Consider the following 21,044-nt stretch of genomic DNA (forward strand, 5'->3'; position numbering starts at 1 on the left):
GGTACCATACTGCCTTTGAAAAAATACAAAAGGAGAATAGACATATTTTTTGGCTTTAAAACTAACAAAAGAGGTGAACAATGTAGCGGCTAACGTCACTTCACAGTGTTTTAGCTACTTTTGAGACACTAATGCTCGCAACCATGGCGACAACTAAAGCATTGTCGTACTAATGCGTTAAAAAAAGGTACCATACTGCCTTTGAAAAAATACAAAAGGAGATTAGATGTATTTTTGGCTTTAAAACTAACAATGAAGGTGAACAATATAGCGGCTAACTTCCCTTCACAGTGTTTTGGCTATTTCTGAGACACTAATCCTCGAGGCCATGGCGACAACTAAAGCGCCGCCGTACTAATGCGTTAAAAAAAGGTACCATACTGCCTTTGAAAAAATACATAATGAGAATAGACATATTTTTTGGCTTTAAAACTAACAAAAGAGGTGAACAATATAGCGGCTAACGTCCCTTCACAGTGTTTTGGCTATTTCTGAGTCACTAATCCTCGCTGCCATAACGACAATTAAACCACGGCCGTACTAAAGCGTTAAAACAAGGTGAAATACTGCCTTTGAAAAAATACATAAGGAAAATAGACATATTTTTGGCTTTAAAACTAACAATAGAGGTGAACAATGTAGCGGCTAACGCCCCTTCACAGTGTTTTGGCTACTTCTGAGACACTAATCCTCGAGGCCATGGCGACAACTAAAGCGCCGCCGTACTAATGCGTTAAAAAAAGGTACCATACTGCCTTTGAAAGGAGAATAGACATATTGTTATGCTTTAAAACTAACAATAGAGGTGAACAATGTAGCAGCTAACGTCCCTTCACAGTGTTTTGGCTATTTCTGAGACACTAATCCTCGCAACCATGGCGACAACTGAAGCACCGCCGTACTAATGCGTTAAAAAAAAGGTACCACACTGCCTTTGAAAAAATACAAAAGGAGATTAGACTTATTGTTTGGCTTTAAAACTAACAAAAGAGGTGAACAATGTAGCGGCTAATGTCACTTCACAGTGTTTTAGCTACTTTTGAGACACTAATCCTCGCAACCATGGCGACAATTGAAGCCCCGTTGTACTAATGGGTTAAAAAAGGTACCATACTGCCTTTGAAAAAATACAATGGTGATGTGAGTACACACACACACAAAATAATCCCAATTTTTTTTTTTTTCTCTTTAGTCGGGCAAATCATATTTTGGATGTAGATGATAGATGTCTTTATCTGATAAAGCATCGATTTTGAATCGGGAATTAGTTTTTGAATCGAATCAATACCCCAAAGAAGCGCTCCTGAATGTAAACAAATAAGTGGATCCATACCAATATCCACTGTGATTATTGTAATTACAAAAGCCGCAATATGGTCGATACTACAACGATTACACCGATATTTCTAATTATCACAAAATATTGTGTCTTTTTAATTGTTTATAAACTCAGGGAATGCATCCCTTTTAAATATGACCAATGTATGATCCTGTAACGGCTTGGTGTCGGACCGATACCAGAATGTGCAGTATCAGCCACACAGTATCTAACAAGAGAAGAATGAGTGATTATATTTGAACAAAAGTGTAGATGGAACATGCTGGAACGGAAAATAAGCATCCATCCTCAGCTACAATCGGGCGGAAGGCGGGGTACACCCTGGACAAGTCGCCACCTCATCGCAGGGCCAACACCGATAGACAGACGGAAAATAAGCAGTAAGAAGAAAAAATAGATGTCACCGGCTCAAGCACTTGACCGGGAAACCAGCGGGCCGAGTCCAATCGGACTGGGCCTCGAGCTAATGTTACGCGTTTCCATGCCAACAAAGACAGAAAAGGGCCCTTGATAGCAAAGTAAGGCTCCACTTTAAAAAAAAAATGCTAACTCACATTGGATAGACATGCTACTAATTAGCATTAGCAATTTTACACAGCGATTTCAACACTTACAAATTTGCCAAATTTGGATCTACCAATTAGGTGCACGCTACAATCAAACAGCTGCTGCGTATTAAGTACACTACTTACAGTATCAACACTTTGTAGGGCGCAACAAAGGACACATACAACTTAATGGCAAAGACTACGACAACAACACTCGACGTTTCGGAATTGCAAGTGCGTGCAGAGTCAACGATACCGGATTTGCAAATGATACTCAACAATGGGGCGGCGCAATTCCGCACAAACGTGCCGGTATCGGTTCCCAGGGGCCCGGGAATCGGTACAGTATCGACTGTGATGCGGTAAAATGAAAATGAGGTCAGTCCTACCCTCTCAGAGTCTCCTGGCCTCGGCGTCGCACCCGCTGCACTTCTCTCTGGTCCGTGGCGGCGGTGAAGCGGCTGGCTTGGAGCGGCGCCCCGTTCCCGGTCCCGGTCCCGGTCTGGCCATACGCCACCGGGACCGGCGCCAAACACAGCGCCACCCATCCCAGCAGCACCCGGGCCAGATTCCCTGATCCCATGGCTCGGTCCGGCGATCCCTCCGACTGAAACAAGAGTCTTTTTTTTTCTTCTCTGAGTGGTCTTGGATCACCAGTTGGACCCGGGCCGAGCAAAAGCGATCTAGACCTGGATCCGGACCAAGTCCTGGTGTGCACTCCACAGTTGGGGCTGGGAAGAAGAGAGAGTGGAGATAAGAAACACAAACCTCAGCAATTACACAAAACAAGTCTTAAAAGTATGGGATTAAATACTTGTTTGATATCTTGTGCGATACAAGCAGTCCCGCGGCATGTTTAAGTGTGTGTGTGATATCATATGCGATACAAGCAGTCATGTGGTGTGTTTGCGTGTGATATCATGTGCAATACAAGCCGTACTGCAGCGTGTTTACTTGTGTGTGATACCATGTGCGATACAAAGAGCCCCACAGTGTGTTTACTTGTGTGTGATATCATGTGCGATACAAGCAGTCCCGCAGCATGTTTAAGTGTGTGTGATATCATATGCGATACAAGCAGTCATGTGGTGTGTTTGCGTGTGATATCATGTGCAATACAAGCCGTACTGCAGCGTGTTTACTTGTGTGTGATACCATGTGCGATACAAAGAGCCCCACAGTGTGTTTACTTGTGTGTGATATCATGTGCGATACAAGCAGTCCCGCGACATGTTTAAGTGTGTGTGATATCATATGCGATACAAGCGGTCATGTGGTGTGTTTGTGTTTGATATCATGTGCAATACAAGCCGTACTGCGGCGTGTTTACTTGTGTGTGATACCATGTGCGATACAAAGAGCCCCACAGTGTGTTTACTTGTGTGTGATATCATGTGCGATACAAGCAGTCCCAAAGCTTAATTGCATTTGTGTGATATCATGTGTGATATGAGCAGTCCTGCAGTGTCTTTGCTTGATATCATGTGGGATACATGCAGCGTAATTGCTTGTGTGTGATACAAACAATCCTGCGGTGTGTGTGTGTGTGATATCAGGTGCTATACACAGCGTGTTTACTTGTGTGTTGTATCATGTGCGATACACAGCGTGTTTACTTGTGTGTGATATCATGTGCGATACAAAGAGCCCCACAGTGTGTTTACTTGTGTGTGATATCATGTGCGATACAAGCAGTCCCAAAGCTTGATTGCATTTGTGTGATATCATGTGCGATACGAGCAGTCCTGCAGTGTCTTTGCTTGTATGTGATATCATGTGGGATACAAACAGTGCCGCAGCGTAATTGCTTGTGTGTGATATCATGTGCGATACACAGCGTGTTTACTTGTGTGTTGTATCATGTGCGATACACAGCGTGTTTACTTGTTTACAAGCAGTCCCAAAGCTTGATTGCATTTGTGTGATATCATGTGCGATACGAGCAGTCCTGCAGTGTCTTTGCTTGTATGTGATATCATGTGCGATACAAGCAGTCCTGCAGCGTGTCTTCTTGTGTATGATATCATGTGCGATACAAGCAATTCTGCAATGTGTTCACTTGTGTGTGATATCATATACAAGCAGTGCCGCAGCGTAATTGCTTGTGTGTGATATCATGTGCAATACAAGCCGTACTGCAGCGTGTTTACTTGTGTGTGATACCATGTGCGATACAAGGAGCCCCACAGTGTGTTTACATGTGTGTGATATCATGTGCGATACAAGCAGTCCCGCAGCATGTTTAAGTGTGTGTGATATCATATGCGATACAAGCAGTCATGTGGTGTGTTTGTGTGTGATATCATGTGCAATACAAGCCGTACTGCAGCGTGTTTACTAGTGTGTGATACCATGTGCGATACAAAAAGTCCCACCGTGTGTTTACTTGTGTGTGATATCATGTGCGATACAAGCAGTCCCAAAGCTTAATTGCATTTGTGTGGTATCACGTGCGATACGAGCAGTCCTGCAGTGTCTTTGCTTGTATGTGATATCATGTGGGATACAAGCAGTGCCGCAGCGTAATTGCTTGCGTGTGATATCATGTGCGATACAAACAGCCCTGCAGTGTGTGTGTGTGATATCATGTGCGATACACAGCGTGTTTACTTGTGTGTTGTATCATGTGCGATACACAGCGTGTTTACTTGTGTTTGATATAATGTGGGATACCAGCAGTGCCGCAGCGTAATTGCTTGTGTGTGATATCATGTGCGATACAAACAGCCCTGCAGTGTGTGTGATATCATGTGCTACACACAGCGTGTTTACTTGTGTGTTGTATCATGTGCGATACACAGCGTGTTTACTTGTGTGTGATATCATGTGCGATACAAGCAGTCCTGCAGCGTGTCTTCTTGTGTATGATATCATGTGCGATACAAGCAATTCTGCAACGTGTTCACTTGTGTGTGATATCATATGCGATACAATCAGTCCCGCAGCATGTTTACTTGTGTGTGATATAATGTGCGATACAAGCAGTCCTTCAGCGTAATTGCTTGTGTGTGAGATCACTTGCGATACAAGCGGTCCCGCAGCCTGTTTGCTTGCGTGTGATATCATGTGCGATGCAAGCAGTCACGCAGCGTGTTTACTTGTGTGTGATACCATGTGCGATACACAAGGTCGTTTACTTCTGTGTGATATCATGTGCGATGCAAGCGGTCCTGCAGCGTATTTACTTGTGTGTGATACCATGCGCGATAAAAGCAGTCCTTCAGCGTGTTCACTTGTGTGTGATATCATTTGAGATACAAGCAATTCTGCAGCGTGTTTGCTTGTGTCTGATACCATGTGCGATACAAGCAGTACTGTAGTGTGTTTACTTGTGTGTGATACCATGTACGATACAAGCAGTCCTGAAGCATCTTTGTTCATGTGTGATACCAGGTACGATACAAGCAGTCCTTTAGCGCTAATTGCTTGTGTGTGATATCATGTCCCATACAGGCGATCCCGCATTGTGTTTGCTTGTGTGTGATATCAAGTGCGATACAAGCCGTCTTCCAGCGTGTTTACTTGTGTGTGTGATATCATGTGCCATAGAAGCGGTCCTGCAGCGTGTTTGCTTGTGTGTGATATCATGTGTGATACAATCAATCCTACGGCATGTTTACTTGTGTGTGATATCATGTGCAATACAAGCGGTCCCGCAGCGTGTTTGCTTGTGTGTGGTATCATGTGCGATAAAAGCAATCCTGGGGCATGTTCACTTGTGTTTAATATTATGTGCGATACAAGCAGTCTGGTGGCTTGTTTTCTTGTATGTGATATCAAGTGCAATTTTTGCCATCCTACAGCGTGTTTACTTGTGTGTGTGATATCATGTGCCATACAAGCGGCCCCACAGCGTGTTTGCGTGTGTGTGATATCATGTGTGATACAATCAATCCTAAAGCATGTTCACTTGTGTGTGATATCATGTGCGATACAAGCGGCCCCGCAGCGTGTTTGCTTGTGTGTGATATCATGTGAGATAAAAGCAATCCTGGGGCATGTTCACTTGTGTTTGATATTATGTGCGATACAAGCAGTACTGTAGTGTGTTTACTTGTGTGTGATACCATGTACGATACAAGCAGTCCTTCAGCATCTTTGTTCATGTGTGATACCGGGTACGATACAAGCAGCGCTAATTGCTTGTGTGTGATATCATGTGCCATAGAAGCGGTCCTGCAGCGTGTTTGCTTGTGTGTGATATCATGTGTGATACAATCAATCCTACGGCATGTTTACTTGTGTGTGATATCATGTGCAATACAAGCGGTCCCGCAGCGTGTTTGCTTGTGTGTGATATCATGTGCGATAAAAGCAATCCTGGGGCATGTTCACTTGTGTTTAATATTATGTGCGATACAAGCAGTCTGGTGGCTTGTTTTCTTGTATGTGATATCAAGTGCAATTTTTGCCATCCTTCAGCGTGTTTACTTGTGTGTGTGATATCATGTGCCATACAAGCGGCCCCACAGCGTGTTTGCTTGTGTGTGATATCATGTGTGATACAATCAATCCTAAAGCATGTTCACTTGTGTGTGATATCATGTGCAATACAAGCGGCCCCGCAGCGTGTTTGCTTGTGTGTGATATCATGTGAGATAAAAGCAATCCTGGGGCATGTTCACTTGTGTTTGATATTATGTGCGATAAAAGCAATCCTGGGGCATGTTCACTTTTGTTTGATATTATGTGCGATACAAGCAGTACTGTAGTGTGTTTACTTGTGTGTGATACCATGTACGATACAAGCAGTCCTGCAGCATCTTTGTTCATGTGTGATACCGGGTACGATACAAGCAGTCCTCTAGCGCTAATTGCTTGTGTGTGATATCATGTGCCATAGAAGCGGTCCTGCAGCGTGTTTGCTTGTGTGTGATATCATGTGTGATACAATCAATCCTACGGCATGTTCACTTGTGTGTGATATCATGTGCAATACAAGCGGCCCCGCAGCGTGTTTGCTTGTGTGTGATATCATGTGCGATAAAAGCAATCCTGGGGCATGTTCACTTGTGTTTGATATTATGTGCGATACAAGCAGTACTGTAGTGTGTTTACTTGTGTGTGATACCATGTACGATACAAGCAGTCCTGCAGCATCTTTGTTCATGTGTGATACCGGGTACGATACAAGCAGTCCTCTAGCGCTAATTGCTTGTGTGTGATATCATGTGCCATAGAAGCGGTCCTGCAGCGTGTTTGCTTGTGTGTGATATCATGTGTGATACAATCAATCCTACGGCATGTTCACTTGTGTGTGATATCATGTGCAATACAAGCGGCTCCGCAGCGTGTTTGCTTGTGTGTGATATCATGTGCGATAAAAGCAATCCTGGGGCATGTTTACTTGTGTTTGATATTGTGTGCGATACAAGCAGTCTGGTGGTGTGTTTTCTTGTATGTGATATCATTATCGGTGCATATTACACACATACAAAGTATCTGAGGCAGAAGCTTATTGGAAAGTATCCAGTAACAAACGTGTCCGCATCAGTTAGTTTACTATGCCATGATGTTCAAGAATTATTGTGGCCAAGAAGCAATTAGCACTCCACTTCAACTTAAAGACTGACATTCGAATAATTCATAATTTTCCAAGTTCGATTCAAAAAAATTATAATAACAATACAATAATAATTGTAAAAAAAAATAGAGGAAGTCATTTTTAAAAATATATTTTTAAGACTACCTCCAGAAAGAAGGTTCTTCCCTACCCTGTATTGAAAAACATTCATGATATTTACTCGCCAAATAATACATTGGTGGAATCGGTTTGAGTCGAGAATTGTGTTCAATCCAAAATCGATTCCGAATCGAATCGTCACCCGAGGAGCCGTATCGAGTTGTTCACTGCCCTGTAATGAATAGGATCAAACCTTTGTTCGACATTCTCACTACTAAATAATTAAAGCGTGTATGATTTCAGCTGATATCGGATCAATATCGGTATTGGCCAATATTGGTGCGGTATCGTAAGTAAAAAAAGAATAGTATCGATTACACAGGACCATCTTGCTAATTAGTAATGAAGCTCGGGTCCTATATACTAACTTTTATGAGAAATGAATTGTATTAAATTAATTAATTGTATTTCATTAATGTTTTTATTATTATTTTTACTAATAATATTATTATTTTATTTTTTAAATTATTTGATTTAATTAATATATTTATTATTGCTAATATTATTATTTTTAATAAATTTAAATTCATTGTATTTAGTCAATGTATTTATTATTATATCATTATTGATAATATTATTTTTTTAATTTAAATTAATTGTATTTAATCAATGTTTTATTAATATTATAATTGTATTATTATTTTTGATTAACTGAAATTAATTGTATTTAATCAATGGTTTATTAACATTATTAATAATATTATTATTTTGATGTTTTATTATTTAATTTAATCAATATATATATTATTGTTAATAATATTTTTATTATTTTTTATTACATTTAAAATCATTGTATTTAATTAATGTTTTTATTATTTTTTTATTAACTGAAATTAATTTTATTTAATCAATGTTTTATTAAAATTATTATTAATATTAATATTATTTCAACTAATTGAAATCAATTATATTTACCTAATGTATTTATTATTATTATTATTAATATTATTACTATGTTAAAAATAATTTAAATTAATTGTATTTAATCAATGTATGTATTATTGTTAGTATTAATATTATTATTATTATTCATTGAAATTAATTGTATTTAGTTAATGTATTTATTTTTTGTATTATTATTATTTTAATTAATTGAAATCAATTGTATTTGATTAATGTATTTATTATTATTATTAAAATTATTTTGTTTGAATTGATTGAAATTAATTGTATTTAATTAATGTTTATCTTTTTTTTTTTTTATAAATTGAAATTAATTGTATTTAATTAATGTATTATTATTATTTTTTATTATTATCATCATTATTATTATTAATCAATTGAAATTCATTGTTGTTAATTAATTGTATTACATTTGTTTAAGCACAGTTTTTTGTTTCAAACTGTGTTACTGTTCAAACTGTGTGTAGAAGTATAAGGTATACTTGCTCAAAAAAAGCCAAAACCTTTTCCTTGTTTTTAATTAATACCTAGGCCTACTACGCTACCGTTATGGTGGTACTTGGTACCGCCCCAAGCGTCAAGGACAGCCCTAAAAGCAGCGGGACATCCTGGGCGGAGCCTAAAAGGCAGAGTCGGAAGAACCAACGTGGAACTAAACTTTGGTTCCTTAAAAAAAAAAAGAGAGAACTAATGCATTCCACAGGTGAGCGTCAGGACAGTTAATAGACGACGACAAATGACCCACAAAGTGTGGCAATTATGCTGATTATGTGATTTATGCGGACTGGAGGCGCTGACCTCATCCGAGAGAGCTCGGCGGCGGACTACGTTGCAGTGGAAACAAAACACACCCGGGTGTCCGAGTGGGTTTGGACAGCCTCGGAGGTTTATTTTCTCTTCTCCGCCTCATTATAGACCACAGCTTTGACCGAGGGGCCCCGCTAGTATACAAGCACAGCAGACCAGGGCCCCCACCCGCCCGGGGGTCCCGCCATCAGACGCCCAAATGAGGCCGGGACAAGGAACTCGGCAAGTTTTCGTCGATCAAATCGACAAGGATGACGAGATGTAAAATAAATCCTGTATTTATCTAGGTCTCATTCATCTCTTAAGAACAACAAGAAACCCAGGTCCGGGTCTGGTCCGGTTGCAGACCAAACACTGGCCCACGTAAACAATTAGTCCGGGGGCGGACTCCACCAAATGTTGACATTTTCAACGCCAACAAAGCGAACTTGCTTGGTCGAAAAAAACACTCAGACGTAAGCTCGATGCTAATTTACATTGGATTTGCCATAACTGCTGTTAGCGTTAGCGATTTTGCATGGCGATTTCAACGCCTCCAAATTTGCAAATGAAAACGACAACCGAGACAGCTTGTTTGAGACTCGCAATACTTACAGTGTAAACACTTTGTAGGGCGCGTCATAAAGCTACTGCCGAGCTAGACGACTCACAGTAGATAGCCGATACAAGTCTGCCATCTGGTGTCTTGGAAGTGCAACTGCATGGCAAATTAAACCCAAATGTTGTAATTTTACGAGGCAATTTCAACACCTCCAAATGTGCTAATGACAACTACAACTAAAACGCACGTTACGTTCAAACAGCTGGTGCGTAATAAGCACAATACTAAAATTATGAACACTTTGTAGGGCGCAACAGAAGACTGAACTGAACACTACTGCCATCTAGTGTCTTGGACTTGCAACTAGAAGAGTTACAACTACAACTAAAACGCACGTTACGTTCAAACAGCTGGTGCGTAATAAGCACAATACTAAAAGTATGAACACTTTGTAGGGCGCAACAAAAGACTGAACTGAACACTACTGCCATCTAGTGTCTTGAACTTGCAACTAGAAGAGTGACAACTACAACTAAAACGCACGTCACGTTCAAACAGCTGGTGCGTAATAAGCACAATACTAAAAGTATGAACACTTTGTAGGGCGCAACAAAAGACTGAACTGAACACTACTGCCTTCTAGTGTCTTGGACTTGCAACTAGGCGAGTGACAACTACAACTAAAACGCACGTCACGTTCAAACAGCTGGTGCGTAATAAGCACAATACTAAAAGTATGAACACTTTGTAGGGCGCAACAAAAGACTGAACTGAACACTACTGCCATCTAGTGTCTTGGACTTGCAACTAGGCGAGTGACAACTACAACTAAAACGCACGTCACGTTCAAACAGCTGGTGCGTAATAAGCACAATACTAAAAGTATGAACACTTTGTAGGGCGCAACAAAAGACTGAACTGAACACTACTGCCATCTAGTGTCTTGGACTTGCAACTAGGCGAGTGACAACTACAACTAAAACGCACGTCACGTTCAAACAGCTGGTGCGTAATAAGCACAATACTAAAAGTATGAACACTTTGTAGGGCGCAACAAAAGACTGAACTGAACACTACTGCCATCTAGTATCTTGGACTTGCAACTAGGCGAGTGACAACTACAACTAAAACGCACGTCACGTTCAAACAGCTGGTGCGTAATAAGCACAATACTAAAAGTATGAACACTTTGTAGGGCGCAACAAAAGACTGAACTGAACACTACTGCCATCTAGTGTCTTGGACTTGCAACTGTATTTGCAACTCAGAAATGTGATAGTAAAATTAGATATAACAAACGGACAGCATTTATTATTCAGGCTGTGAATCTTTGGGCACCACACGATTCGATTCGAGTCTTGTGGGTAACGATGCGATTCAGAACCGATTCTCGATTCAAAACGATTCTCGATTCAAAGTCCATATTTTTTAATAACATTGTCTACCAGTTCTATAAGTTCAAATACAAAAAGAGCGGTGAAACATTTTTATAATCCCTAAAAGAAAACTGGTTTTGTTTCATAAAATTCTACTCAAACTTTTAATAAAGTCAAAGGCAACGAGAGAATTATCCAACATTTCTCTTTTCTAAAGTAAATCTGGACAGCAGATATGAGCACCTATCATCTACATCCAAAATTTTATTTTGCCTGAGTGGCTGGACAGTACTTTTTTTTTTTTTTAAAGTAAAAATAAAAATAAAAAATTGTTTAGATTTTTTTGATCACAATCCAATCAAAATTAGATTTTTTTGGCACCCGTAGTTATCATAAATAATTTTAAATGTTGCAGAAAAAAAAAGTGATTTTACTGTCAAAAAAATGTAATAATTATTAACACACAAAACCACTGAAAATTGGTACCATTGAGTACTGGTATTTATTCCTGGTACCTAATCGGTTCCAAAAAAAAAAATCAGAACAAAGATGGGGGAAAAAAAAATAGCTGAAATATTTATACGAACAATATATATTTAACTTTTTACAAAGTTAAAACTGATCCAAAATAGAAATAAGCAAGTCCTGTAACAATTTCAGCCAGAAATGATCTTTTTTTGGTTGTTGTATGTAAACCTGCTAAATTTGCGGGAATTTTTTAAAATCAAAATTCAATCGAAAATTTATTTTTTGGGGCATCCCTAGATATCATAAATAATTTTAAATGTTGCAACAAAAAAATGATTCTACTATCAAAAACAATTAATAGTTATTAACACACAAAGTACTGAAAATTGGTACTGTTGAATAGCGGTATTTATTCCTGGTACCTTATCAGTCACTAAAAATATAAATATATATATTTTTTGTATGTAAACCTGCTCTTAGTTAAAGACAAACCAAAATCATGTTTTTGTGTCACACAGGATAATACAACTGCGTAGAATCGGGTTGACGTTAACAAAAGTGGTTTTGTTCCATAAAATTCGACCAAAATATTTAATAAAGTCAAATACAAATAAGGCCACAAGAGTAGTATCCAACACTTCTCTTTTTAAAGTAAATCTGTACAGCAGATATGATCATCTACCCTCTCCATCCAAAATATGATACATAATAACAGGATACATAAAAAAGGTAAAGTTTTTTTGTTTTTGTTTTTTAAATAAAAAAAAATTGGGGGATTTTTTTATCACAATTCAATCAAAAAACATTTTTGTGGCACCCATTGTTATCATAAATAATTTTAAATGTTGCAAAAAAATATATTTTATTACCAAAAACAATTCATTATTATTAACACACAAAAGTACTGAAAATCGGTACCGTTGAGTACCGGTATTTATTCCTGGCACCGTATCAGTTCGAAAAAAAAATTACAGCAAAGATGGGATTTTTTTTTTTTTTAAATAGCTGAAATGTTTATACGAACAATATATATTTTACTTTTTACAAAATTAAATCTGATCTAAAATAGAAATAAGCAAGAGTCCTGTAACAATTTCAGCCAGAAATGATCTTTTTTTTTGTTGTTGTATGTAAACCTGCTAAATTTGCGGGAATTTTGTATCAAAAGTCAATTGAAAATGTATTATTAGGCAACCCTAGTTATCATACATTTTTTGAAATGTTGAAAAAAAAAATATTTTTTCTATCAAAAACAATAATTATTAACACACCCAAAAGTACTGAAAATTGGTACCGTTGAATACCGGTATTTATTCCTGGTTCTGGATCCGTCACGAAAAATATAAATATATATATATATTTTTTTTTTAATGTAAACCTGCTCTTTGTTAAAGACAAACAAAAATCATGTTTTTGTGTCACTCAGGATAATCCAACTGTGTAGAATCGGATTGACGTTTCCAAAAGTGGTTTTGTTTCATAGAATTCTACCCAAACATTTAATAAAGTCAAATACAAATAAGGCCACAAGAGAAGTATCCAACACTTCTCTTTTTGAAGTAAATCTGTACAGCAGATATGAGCATCTACCCTCTACATCCAAAATATAATTTGCCTGAGTGGCTGAACAGGACACATAAAAAAAAAAAAGGTACTTTTTATTTTATTTTTTTATTTAAAAAAAATTGGGGGATTTTTTAATCACAGTTCAATCAAACACTGATTTTTTGGGCACCCTTAGTTATCGTAAATAATTTTAAAGGTTGCAAAAAAAAGATTTTACCATTAAAAACCATTAATAATTATTAACACGCAAAAGTACTGAAAATTGGTACCGTTGAGTACCGGTATTTATTCCTGGCACCGTATCAGTTCCAAAAAAAAAAATCACAGCAAAGATGAGATTTTCTTTTTTTTAAATAGCTTTAATGTTTATACAAACAATATATATTTAACTTTTTCCAAAATAAAAACTGATCCAAAATAGAAAAAGGCAAGAGTCCTGTAACAATTTCAGCCAGAAATTATCTTTTTTTAGTTGTTGTATGTAAACCTGCTAAATTTGCGGGAATTTTTTATCAAAAGTCAATTGAAAATAAATTTTTGGGCAACCCTAGTTATCATAAATTTTTTGAAATGTTGAAAAAAAAAGATTTTTTCTATCAAAAACAATTAATAATTATTAACACACCCAACAGTACCGAAAATTGGTACCGTTGAATCCTGGTACTGGATCCATCACGAAAAAAAAAAAAAAAAAAATTATATATATATATATATATATATATATATATATATATATATATATATATATATATATATATATATATATATATATATATATATATATATATATATTTTTTTTTTTTTTTTTTTTTTATCTAAACCTGCTCTTTGTTAAAGACAAACCAAAATCATGTTTTTGTGTCACTCGGGACAATCCAACTGTGTAGAATCGGGTTGACGTTTCCAAAAGTGGTTTTGTTTCATAGAATTCTACCCAAACATTTAATAAAGTCAAATACAAATAAGGCCACAAGAGAAGTATCCAACACTTTTCTTTTTAAAGTAAATCTTTACAGCAGATATGAGCATCTACCCTCTACATCCAAAATATGATTTGCCTGAGTGGCTGAACAGGACATATTAAAAAAGAAAAAAAAGATACTTTTCATTTTATTTTTTTATTTAAAAAAAATTGGGGGATTTTTTAATCACAGTTCAATCAAAAACGGATTTTTTTGGCACCCATACTTATCATAAATAATTTTAAAGGTTGCAAAAAAAAGATTTTACTATCAAAAACCATTAATTATTAACACGCAAAAGTACTGAAAATTGGTACCGTTGAGTACCGGCATTTATTCCTGGTACAAAAAAATTAAATAAGAAACAAAAAAATTTGTATGTAAACCTGCTGTTAGTTAAAGACGAACAAAAATGATGTTTTTGTGTCACTCAGGATAATACAACCGTGTAGAACGGGGTTAAAAATGGGAGTTCTACACTTCAAAGCTGCAGGACTGCGCTCCCGCTGCAACTTTATGAATGGACTTCAGCCACTGCTCGCTTTCTTTAACAAAAATGGCCCCAAAAACTAAAGAAAGTCCAAGAATTCAAGCTCCAGTTTTCTTTTGCAGCTCCTTGAAAAAGGCAGATGCAACTTTTCCAGTGCGGCATCTCAACACGGGAGGTGACTGTGCTCAAAAGGACGGGTTAATCCGCCGTGAAACAGGCCACAATAGCACCGGCCCCTCAATAAATCCGCCCCCCCCCCATAAAGACGCACACGTTACCTTGCCTCGACGACGACGGGCCCTCCGAGATCCGCGCTGGGAGATGTGCACGCCGAGCACGGGGACACTCCACTGCGGCTTTGTGAGAAGGGGAGAAAAAAAAAAGTGGAGAAAAGTTAGAGAAGTGTCCTGCCTGGGATGAGGGGAGGGGACAAAGAGAGAGAGTGGTGGAGGGGGGGAGCAACAAACCCACATTCCTGAAGTAGGAGAAGGAGAAGAAGGTTGTCGGAACAATGCAAAGTCGCAAAGCTCGTCACCTCCTGCAGGCTCCACTTCAGATAAGAAGGAGGGGAACACGAAAGGTCAAGAGGTCAGCGGGGAAACCCGCCCCAGTCCTAATGTCGACGGCCACGACACCGAGGGTGTTGTCGGTGTCAGGCTGGTGCAAAAACTCCATCAACGTTCGAAAAAAATTGAATTTTTACAAAGGTTTCGGATTTAAGTTTGCAGTGGAGTGGAAAAAGTAACCAACACTTCTCTTCTCCAAAGTCAATCTGCACAACAGATATGAGCATCTATCATCTACATCCAAAAAAAGGTTTTGCCTCAGTGGCGGGACAGGGCTTTTTTTAAAGTAAAAATAAATAAATAAATTAGTTCGATTTTTTTAAATCACAATTCAATCAAAATTAGATTTTTTTGGCACCCCTAGTTATCATAAATAATTTCAAATGTTGAAAAAAAAAAGCGATTTTACAGTCAAAAACAATTAATAATTATTAAAACACACAAATGCACTGAACATTGCTACCATTGAGTACTGTTTTTTATTCCTGGTACCTTATCGGTTCCCAAATTTTTTTTTATCACAGCAAGGATGGGAAAAAAATAAAATAAATAGCTGAAATATTCATACTAACAATATATATTTAACTTTTTACATAATTCAAACTGATCCAAAATAGAAAAAAGCAAGAGTCATGTAACAATTTCAGCCAGAAATTATCTTTTTTTTTTTGGTATGTACATTTGATAAATTTGCGGGAATTTTTTTAATCACCATTCAATCGAAATTTGCTCTTTTGGCATCCCTAGTTAAATCATTAATAATTTTAAATGTTGCAAAAAAAACAAAAACAATTATTAACACACACAAAAGTACTGACAATTGGTACTGTTGAATTGGGCGTACAGGAAGTGCAATTTAACAAAGGTTTCGGCTTAAAGTTTGCAGTAGAGTGGAAAAAGTATCCAACATTTCTCTTCTCCAAAGTCAATCTGTACAGCAGATATGAGCATCTATCATCGACATCCAAAAAAAGGTTTTGCCTCAGTGGCTGGACAGGGCTTTTTTTTTTTTTTAAGTAAAAATAAATAAATAAATTGTTTTAGATTTTTTTAATCACAATTTAATCAAAATTAGATTTTTTTGGCACCCCTAGTTATCATTAATAATTTTAAATGTTGAAAAAAAAAAGCGATTTTACAGTCAAAAACAATTAATAATTATTAAAAAGACACAAATGCACTAAAATTTGGTATCATTTAGTACCGTTTTTTTATTCCTGGTACCTTATCGGTTCCAAAATTTTTTTTTATCACAGCAAGGATGGGAAAAAAATAAAATAAATAGCTGAAATATTCATACTAACAATATATATTTAACTTTTTACATAATTAAAACTGATCCAAAATAGAAAAAAGCAAGAGTCATGTAACAATTTCAGCCAGAAATCATCTTTTTTTTTTTTGGTATGTACATTTGCTAAATTTGCAGGAATTTCTTAATCACCATTCAATCGAAATTAGCTTTTTTGGCATCCCTAGTTAAATCATAAATAATTTTAAATGTTGCAAAAAAAAGATTTTACTATCATAAACAATTAATAATTATTAACACACACAAAGTACTGACAATTGGTACTGTTGAATTGGGCGTACAGGAAGTGCAATTTAACAAAGGTTTCGGCTTAAAGTTTGCAGTAGAGTGGAAAAAGTATCCACCACTTCTCTTCTCCAAAGTCAATCTGTACAGCAGATATGAGCATCTATCATCTACATCCAAAAAAAGGTTTAGCCTCAGTGGCGGGACATGGCTTTTTTTTAAGTAAAAATAAATAAATAAATTAGTTAGATTTTTTTAATCACAATTCAATCAAAATTAGATTTTTTGGCACCCCTAGTTATCATTAATAATTTTAAATGTTGAAAAAAAAAAAGCGATTTTACAGTCAAAAACAATTAATAATTATTAAAACACACAAATGCACTGAAAATTGGTACCATTGAGTATCGTTTTTTATTCCTGTTACCTTATTGGTTCCAAAAAAAAAAGAATCCGAGTAAGGATGGGAAAAAAAATAAAATAAATAGCTGAAATATTCATACTAACAATATATATTTAACTTTTTACATAATTAAAACTGATCCAAAATAGAAAAAAGGAAGAGTCATGTAACAATTTCAGCCAGAAATTGTCTTTTTTTTTTGGTATGTACATTTGCTAAATTTGCGGGAATTTTCTAATCACCATTCAATCGAAATTTGCTTTTTTGGCGCCCCTAGTTAAATCATAAATATTTTTAAATGTTGCAAAAAAAACAAAAACAATTATTAACACACACAAAAGTACTGACAATTGGTACTGTTGAATTGGGCGTACAGGAATTGCAATTTAACAAAGGTTTCGGCTTAAAGTTTGCAGTAGAATGGAAAAAGTATCCAACATTTCTCTTTTCTAAAGTAAATCTGTACAGCAGATATGAACATCTACCCTCTACATCCAAAATATGATTTGCCTGAGTGGCTGGACAGGACAGATAAAACAAATAATAATAAAAAAAAAAATAAAGAAGTCAAAAATAAAAAATAAAAAAAATTGGGGGATTTTTTAATCACAATTCAATTAAAAATATTTTTTGGGACACCTCTAGTTATCGTTAATAATGTTAAATGTTGCAACAAAAAAAAAAGAGATTTTACTCGGGAGACAGTCTTCCCAACGTGTCCTGGGTATTCCCCGTGGCCCCCTACCTGTTGGATGTGCCCTAAACACCTCCCTAGGGAGGCGTTCGGGTGGCATCCTGACCAGATGCACGGACCACCTCATCTGGCTCCTCTCCATGTGGAGGAGCAGCGGCTTTACTTTGAGTTCCTCCCGGATGACAGAGCTTCTCACCCTATCTCAAAGGGAGAGACCCGCCACCTGGGGGAGGAAACTAATTTGGGCCACTTGTACCCGTAATCTTGTCCTGTCGGTCATAACCCAAAGATCATGACCTTAGGTGAGGATGGGAACGTAGATCGACGGGTAAATTGAGAGCTTTGCCTTCCGGCTCAGCTCCTTCTTCACCACAACGGATCGATACAACGTCTGCATTACTGAAGACGCCGCACCGATCCGCCTGTCGATCTCACAATCCACTCTTCCCCCACTCGTGAACAAGACTCCGAGGCACTTGAACTCCTCCACATGGGGCTAAATCTCCTTCACAAACCGGAGATGGAACTCCACCCTTTTCTGGGCGAGAACCATGGACTCGGACTTGGAGGTGCTGATTCCCATCCCGGTCGCTTCACACTCAGCTGCGAACCGACCCAGTGAGAGCTGAAGATCCTGGCCAGATGAAGCCATCAGGACTACATCATCTGCAAAAAGCAGAGACCTAATCCTGCAGCCACCAAACCGGAACCCCTCAACGCCTTGACTGCGCCTAGAAATTCTGTCCACAAAAGTTATGAACAGAATGGGTGACAAAGGGCAGTCTTGGCGGAGTCCAACCCTCACTGGAAATGTGTTCGACTTACTGCCAGCAATGCGGACCAAGCTCTGGCACTGATCATACAGGGAGTGGACCGCCACAATCGGACAGTCCGATACCCCATACTCTCTGATCACTCCCCACAGGACTTCCCGGGGGACACGGTCGAATGCCTTCTCCAAGTCCACAAAGGACATGAAGACTGGTTGGGCAAAGTCCCATGCACCCTCAAGAACCCTGCCGAGAGTATAGAGCTGGTCCACAGTTCCAAGACCAGGACGAAATATATCATTATTGTAATTCGCCATTAATTCCCATCAATTCCCATGGACGGTGTCCAACTTTGAATAATACAATAATGGTCAATATTGCCAAAGCTTAACTTCCCGTGGTAAATTTCCGGAAATTTACCGGAAACTTTCCAGCCCTTTTGCAACCCTAGTGTTGATAAAAATGTATTGTTTTTGATAATAATTTTTTTTGTGTTCCAATGACAGTCCAAGACGTTAAACTGCTGAGTCTAATGTTTTGCTCATGAAGGTTATTTAGTGTTTTTCCTATGCGATGATAGGGCGACTTGTCCAGGGTGTACTCTGCCTTCCGCCCGAATGCAGCTGAGATAGGCTTCAGCACTCCCCGCGACCCCGAACGGGACAAGCGGTAGAAAATTAGGGACGGGATGCGCAGTGGAAGAGTGGCCGTGCGCAACCCGGGGGCCCTGGTTCAAATCCCACCTAGTACCAACCTCGTCACGTCCGTTGTGTCCTGAGCAAGAAACTTCACCCTTGCTCCTGATGGGTGCTGGTTGGCGCCTTGCACGGCAGCTCCCTCCATCAGTGTGTGAATGTGTGTGTGAATGGGTAAATGTGGACGTAGTGTCAAAGCGCTTTGAGTACCTTGAAGGTAGAAAAGCGCTATACAAGTACAACCCATTTATCATTTAAAATGGATGGATTATGAATTATCGAGGAGCTGGTCTGAGAAGTAAAAGAGGAGTGTTGTTCAGAATTTGTTAATATTCAGTGTTTCATTGTTCATAGTTAAAAGGGTTTTTTTTGCAACTTAACGCCAAAAAAACGGAAATGCTGATTATCGGTCCTGCCAGACACCGACCTCTATTTAATAATACAACTTTAACATTTGACAACCAAATAATAAAACAAGGTGACTCGGTAAAAAATCTGGGTATTATCTTGAACCCAATTCTCTCCTTTGAGTCACACATTAAAAGCGTTACTAAAACGGCCTTCTTTCATCTCCGTAATATCGCTAAAATTCGCTCCATTTTGTCCACTAAGGACTCCGGGATCATTATCCATGCGTTTGTTACGTCTCGTCTCGATTACTGTAACGTATTATTTTGGGGTCTCCCCATGTCTAGCATTAAAAGATTACAGTTGGTACAAAATGCGGCTGCTAGACTTTTGACAAGAACAAGAAAGTTTGATCACATTACGCCTGTACTGGCTCACCTGCACTGGCTTCCTGTGCACTTAAGATGTGACTTTAAGGTTTTACTACTTACGTATAAAATACTACACGGTCTAGCTCCATCCTATCTTGCCGACTGTATTGTACCATATGTCCCGGCAAGAAATCTGCGTTCAAAAGACTCCGGCTTATTAGTGATTCCTAGAGCCCCAAAAAAGTCTGCGGGCTATAGAGCGTTTTCCGTTCGGGCCCCAGTACTCTGGAATGCCCTCCCGGTAACAGTTCGAGATGCTACCTTAGTAAAAGCATTTAAGTCTCACCTTAAAACTCATTTGTATACTCTAGCCTTTAAATAGACCTCCTTTTTAGACCAGTTGATCTGCCGCTTCTTTTCTTTTTTCTCCTATGTCCCGCCCTCCCTTGTGGAGGGGGTCCGGTCCGATGCCAATGAATGAAGTACTGGCTGTCCAGAGTCGAGACCCAGGATGGACCGCTCGTCGTGACCCAGGATGGACCGCTCGCCTGTGTATCGGTTGGGGACATCTCTACGCTGCTGATCCGCCTCCGCTTGAGATGGTTTCCTGTGGACGGGACTCTCGCTGCTGTCTTGGATCCGCTTTGAACTGAACTCTCGCAGCTGTGTTGGAGCCACTATGGATTGAACTTTCACAGTATCATGTTAGACCCGCTCGACATCCATTGCTTTCGGTCCCCTAGAGGGGGGGGGGGGGGGGGGTGCCCACATCTGAGGTCCTCTCCAAGGTTTCTCATAGTCAGCATTGTCACTGGCGTCCCACTGGATGTGAATTCTCCCTGCGCACTGGGTGTGAGTTTTCCTTGCCCTTTTGTGGGTTCTTCCGAGGATGTTGTAGTCGTAATGATTTGTGCAGTCCTTTGAGACATTTGTGATTTGGGGCTATATAAATAAACATTGATTGACTGATTGATTGA

The 21,044-nt window shown here is 38.4% G+C and overlaps 1 protein-coding gene across 1 annotated transcript in view; it reads right to left on the minus strand.

Moving 5' to 3' along the window:
- fbn2b (fibrillin 2b) overlaps positions 1 to 21,044 on the minus strand; it is a 300,303-nt gene that overhangs the window by 223,755 nt on the left and 55,504 nt on the right. Inside the window, exons 8-9 of the mRNA XM_061883097.1 lie at positions 14,962 to 15,039; positions 2,277 to 2,618 (exon numbers count right to left, since the gene is read on the minus strand). Of these exons, the coding sequence (XP_061739081.1) occupies positions 2,277 to 2,470 (194 nt within the window). The 5' untranslated portion in view covers positions 2,471 to 2,618; positions 14,962 to 15,039. The remainder of the gene's footprint in view (positions 1 to 2,276; positions 2,619 to 14,961; positions 15,040 to 21,044) is intronic.

This window comes from Nerophis ophidion, linkage group LG22 (genome assembly GCF_033978795.1).
Source record: "Nerophis ophidion isolate RoL-2023_Sa linkage group LG22, RoL_Noph_v1.0, whole genome shotgun sequence".
NCBI lineage: Eukaryota > Metazoa > Chordata > Actinopteri > Syngnathiformes > Syngnathidae > Nerophis > Nerophis ophidion.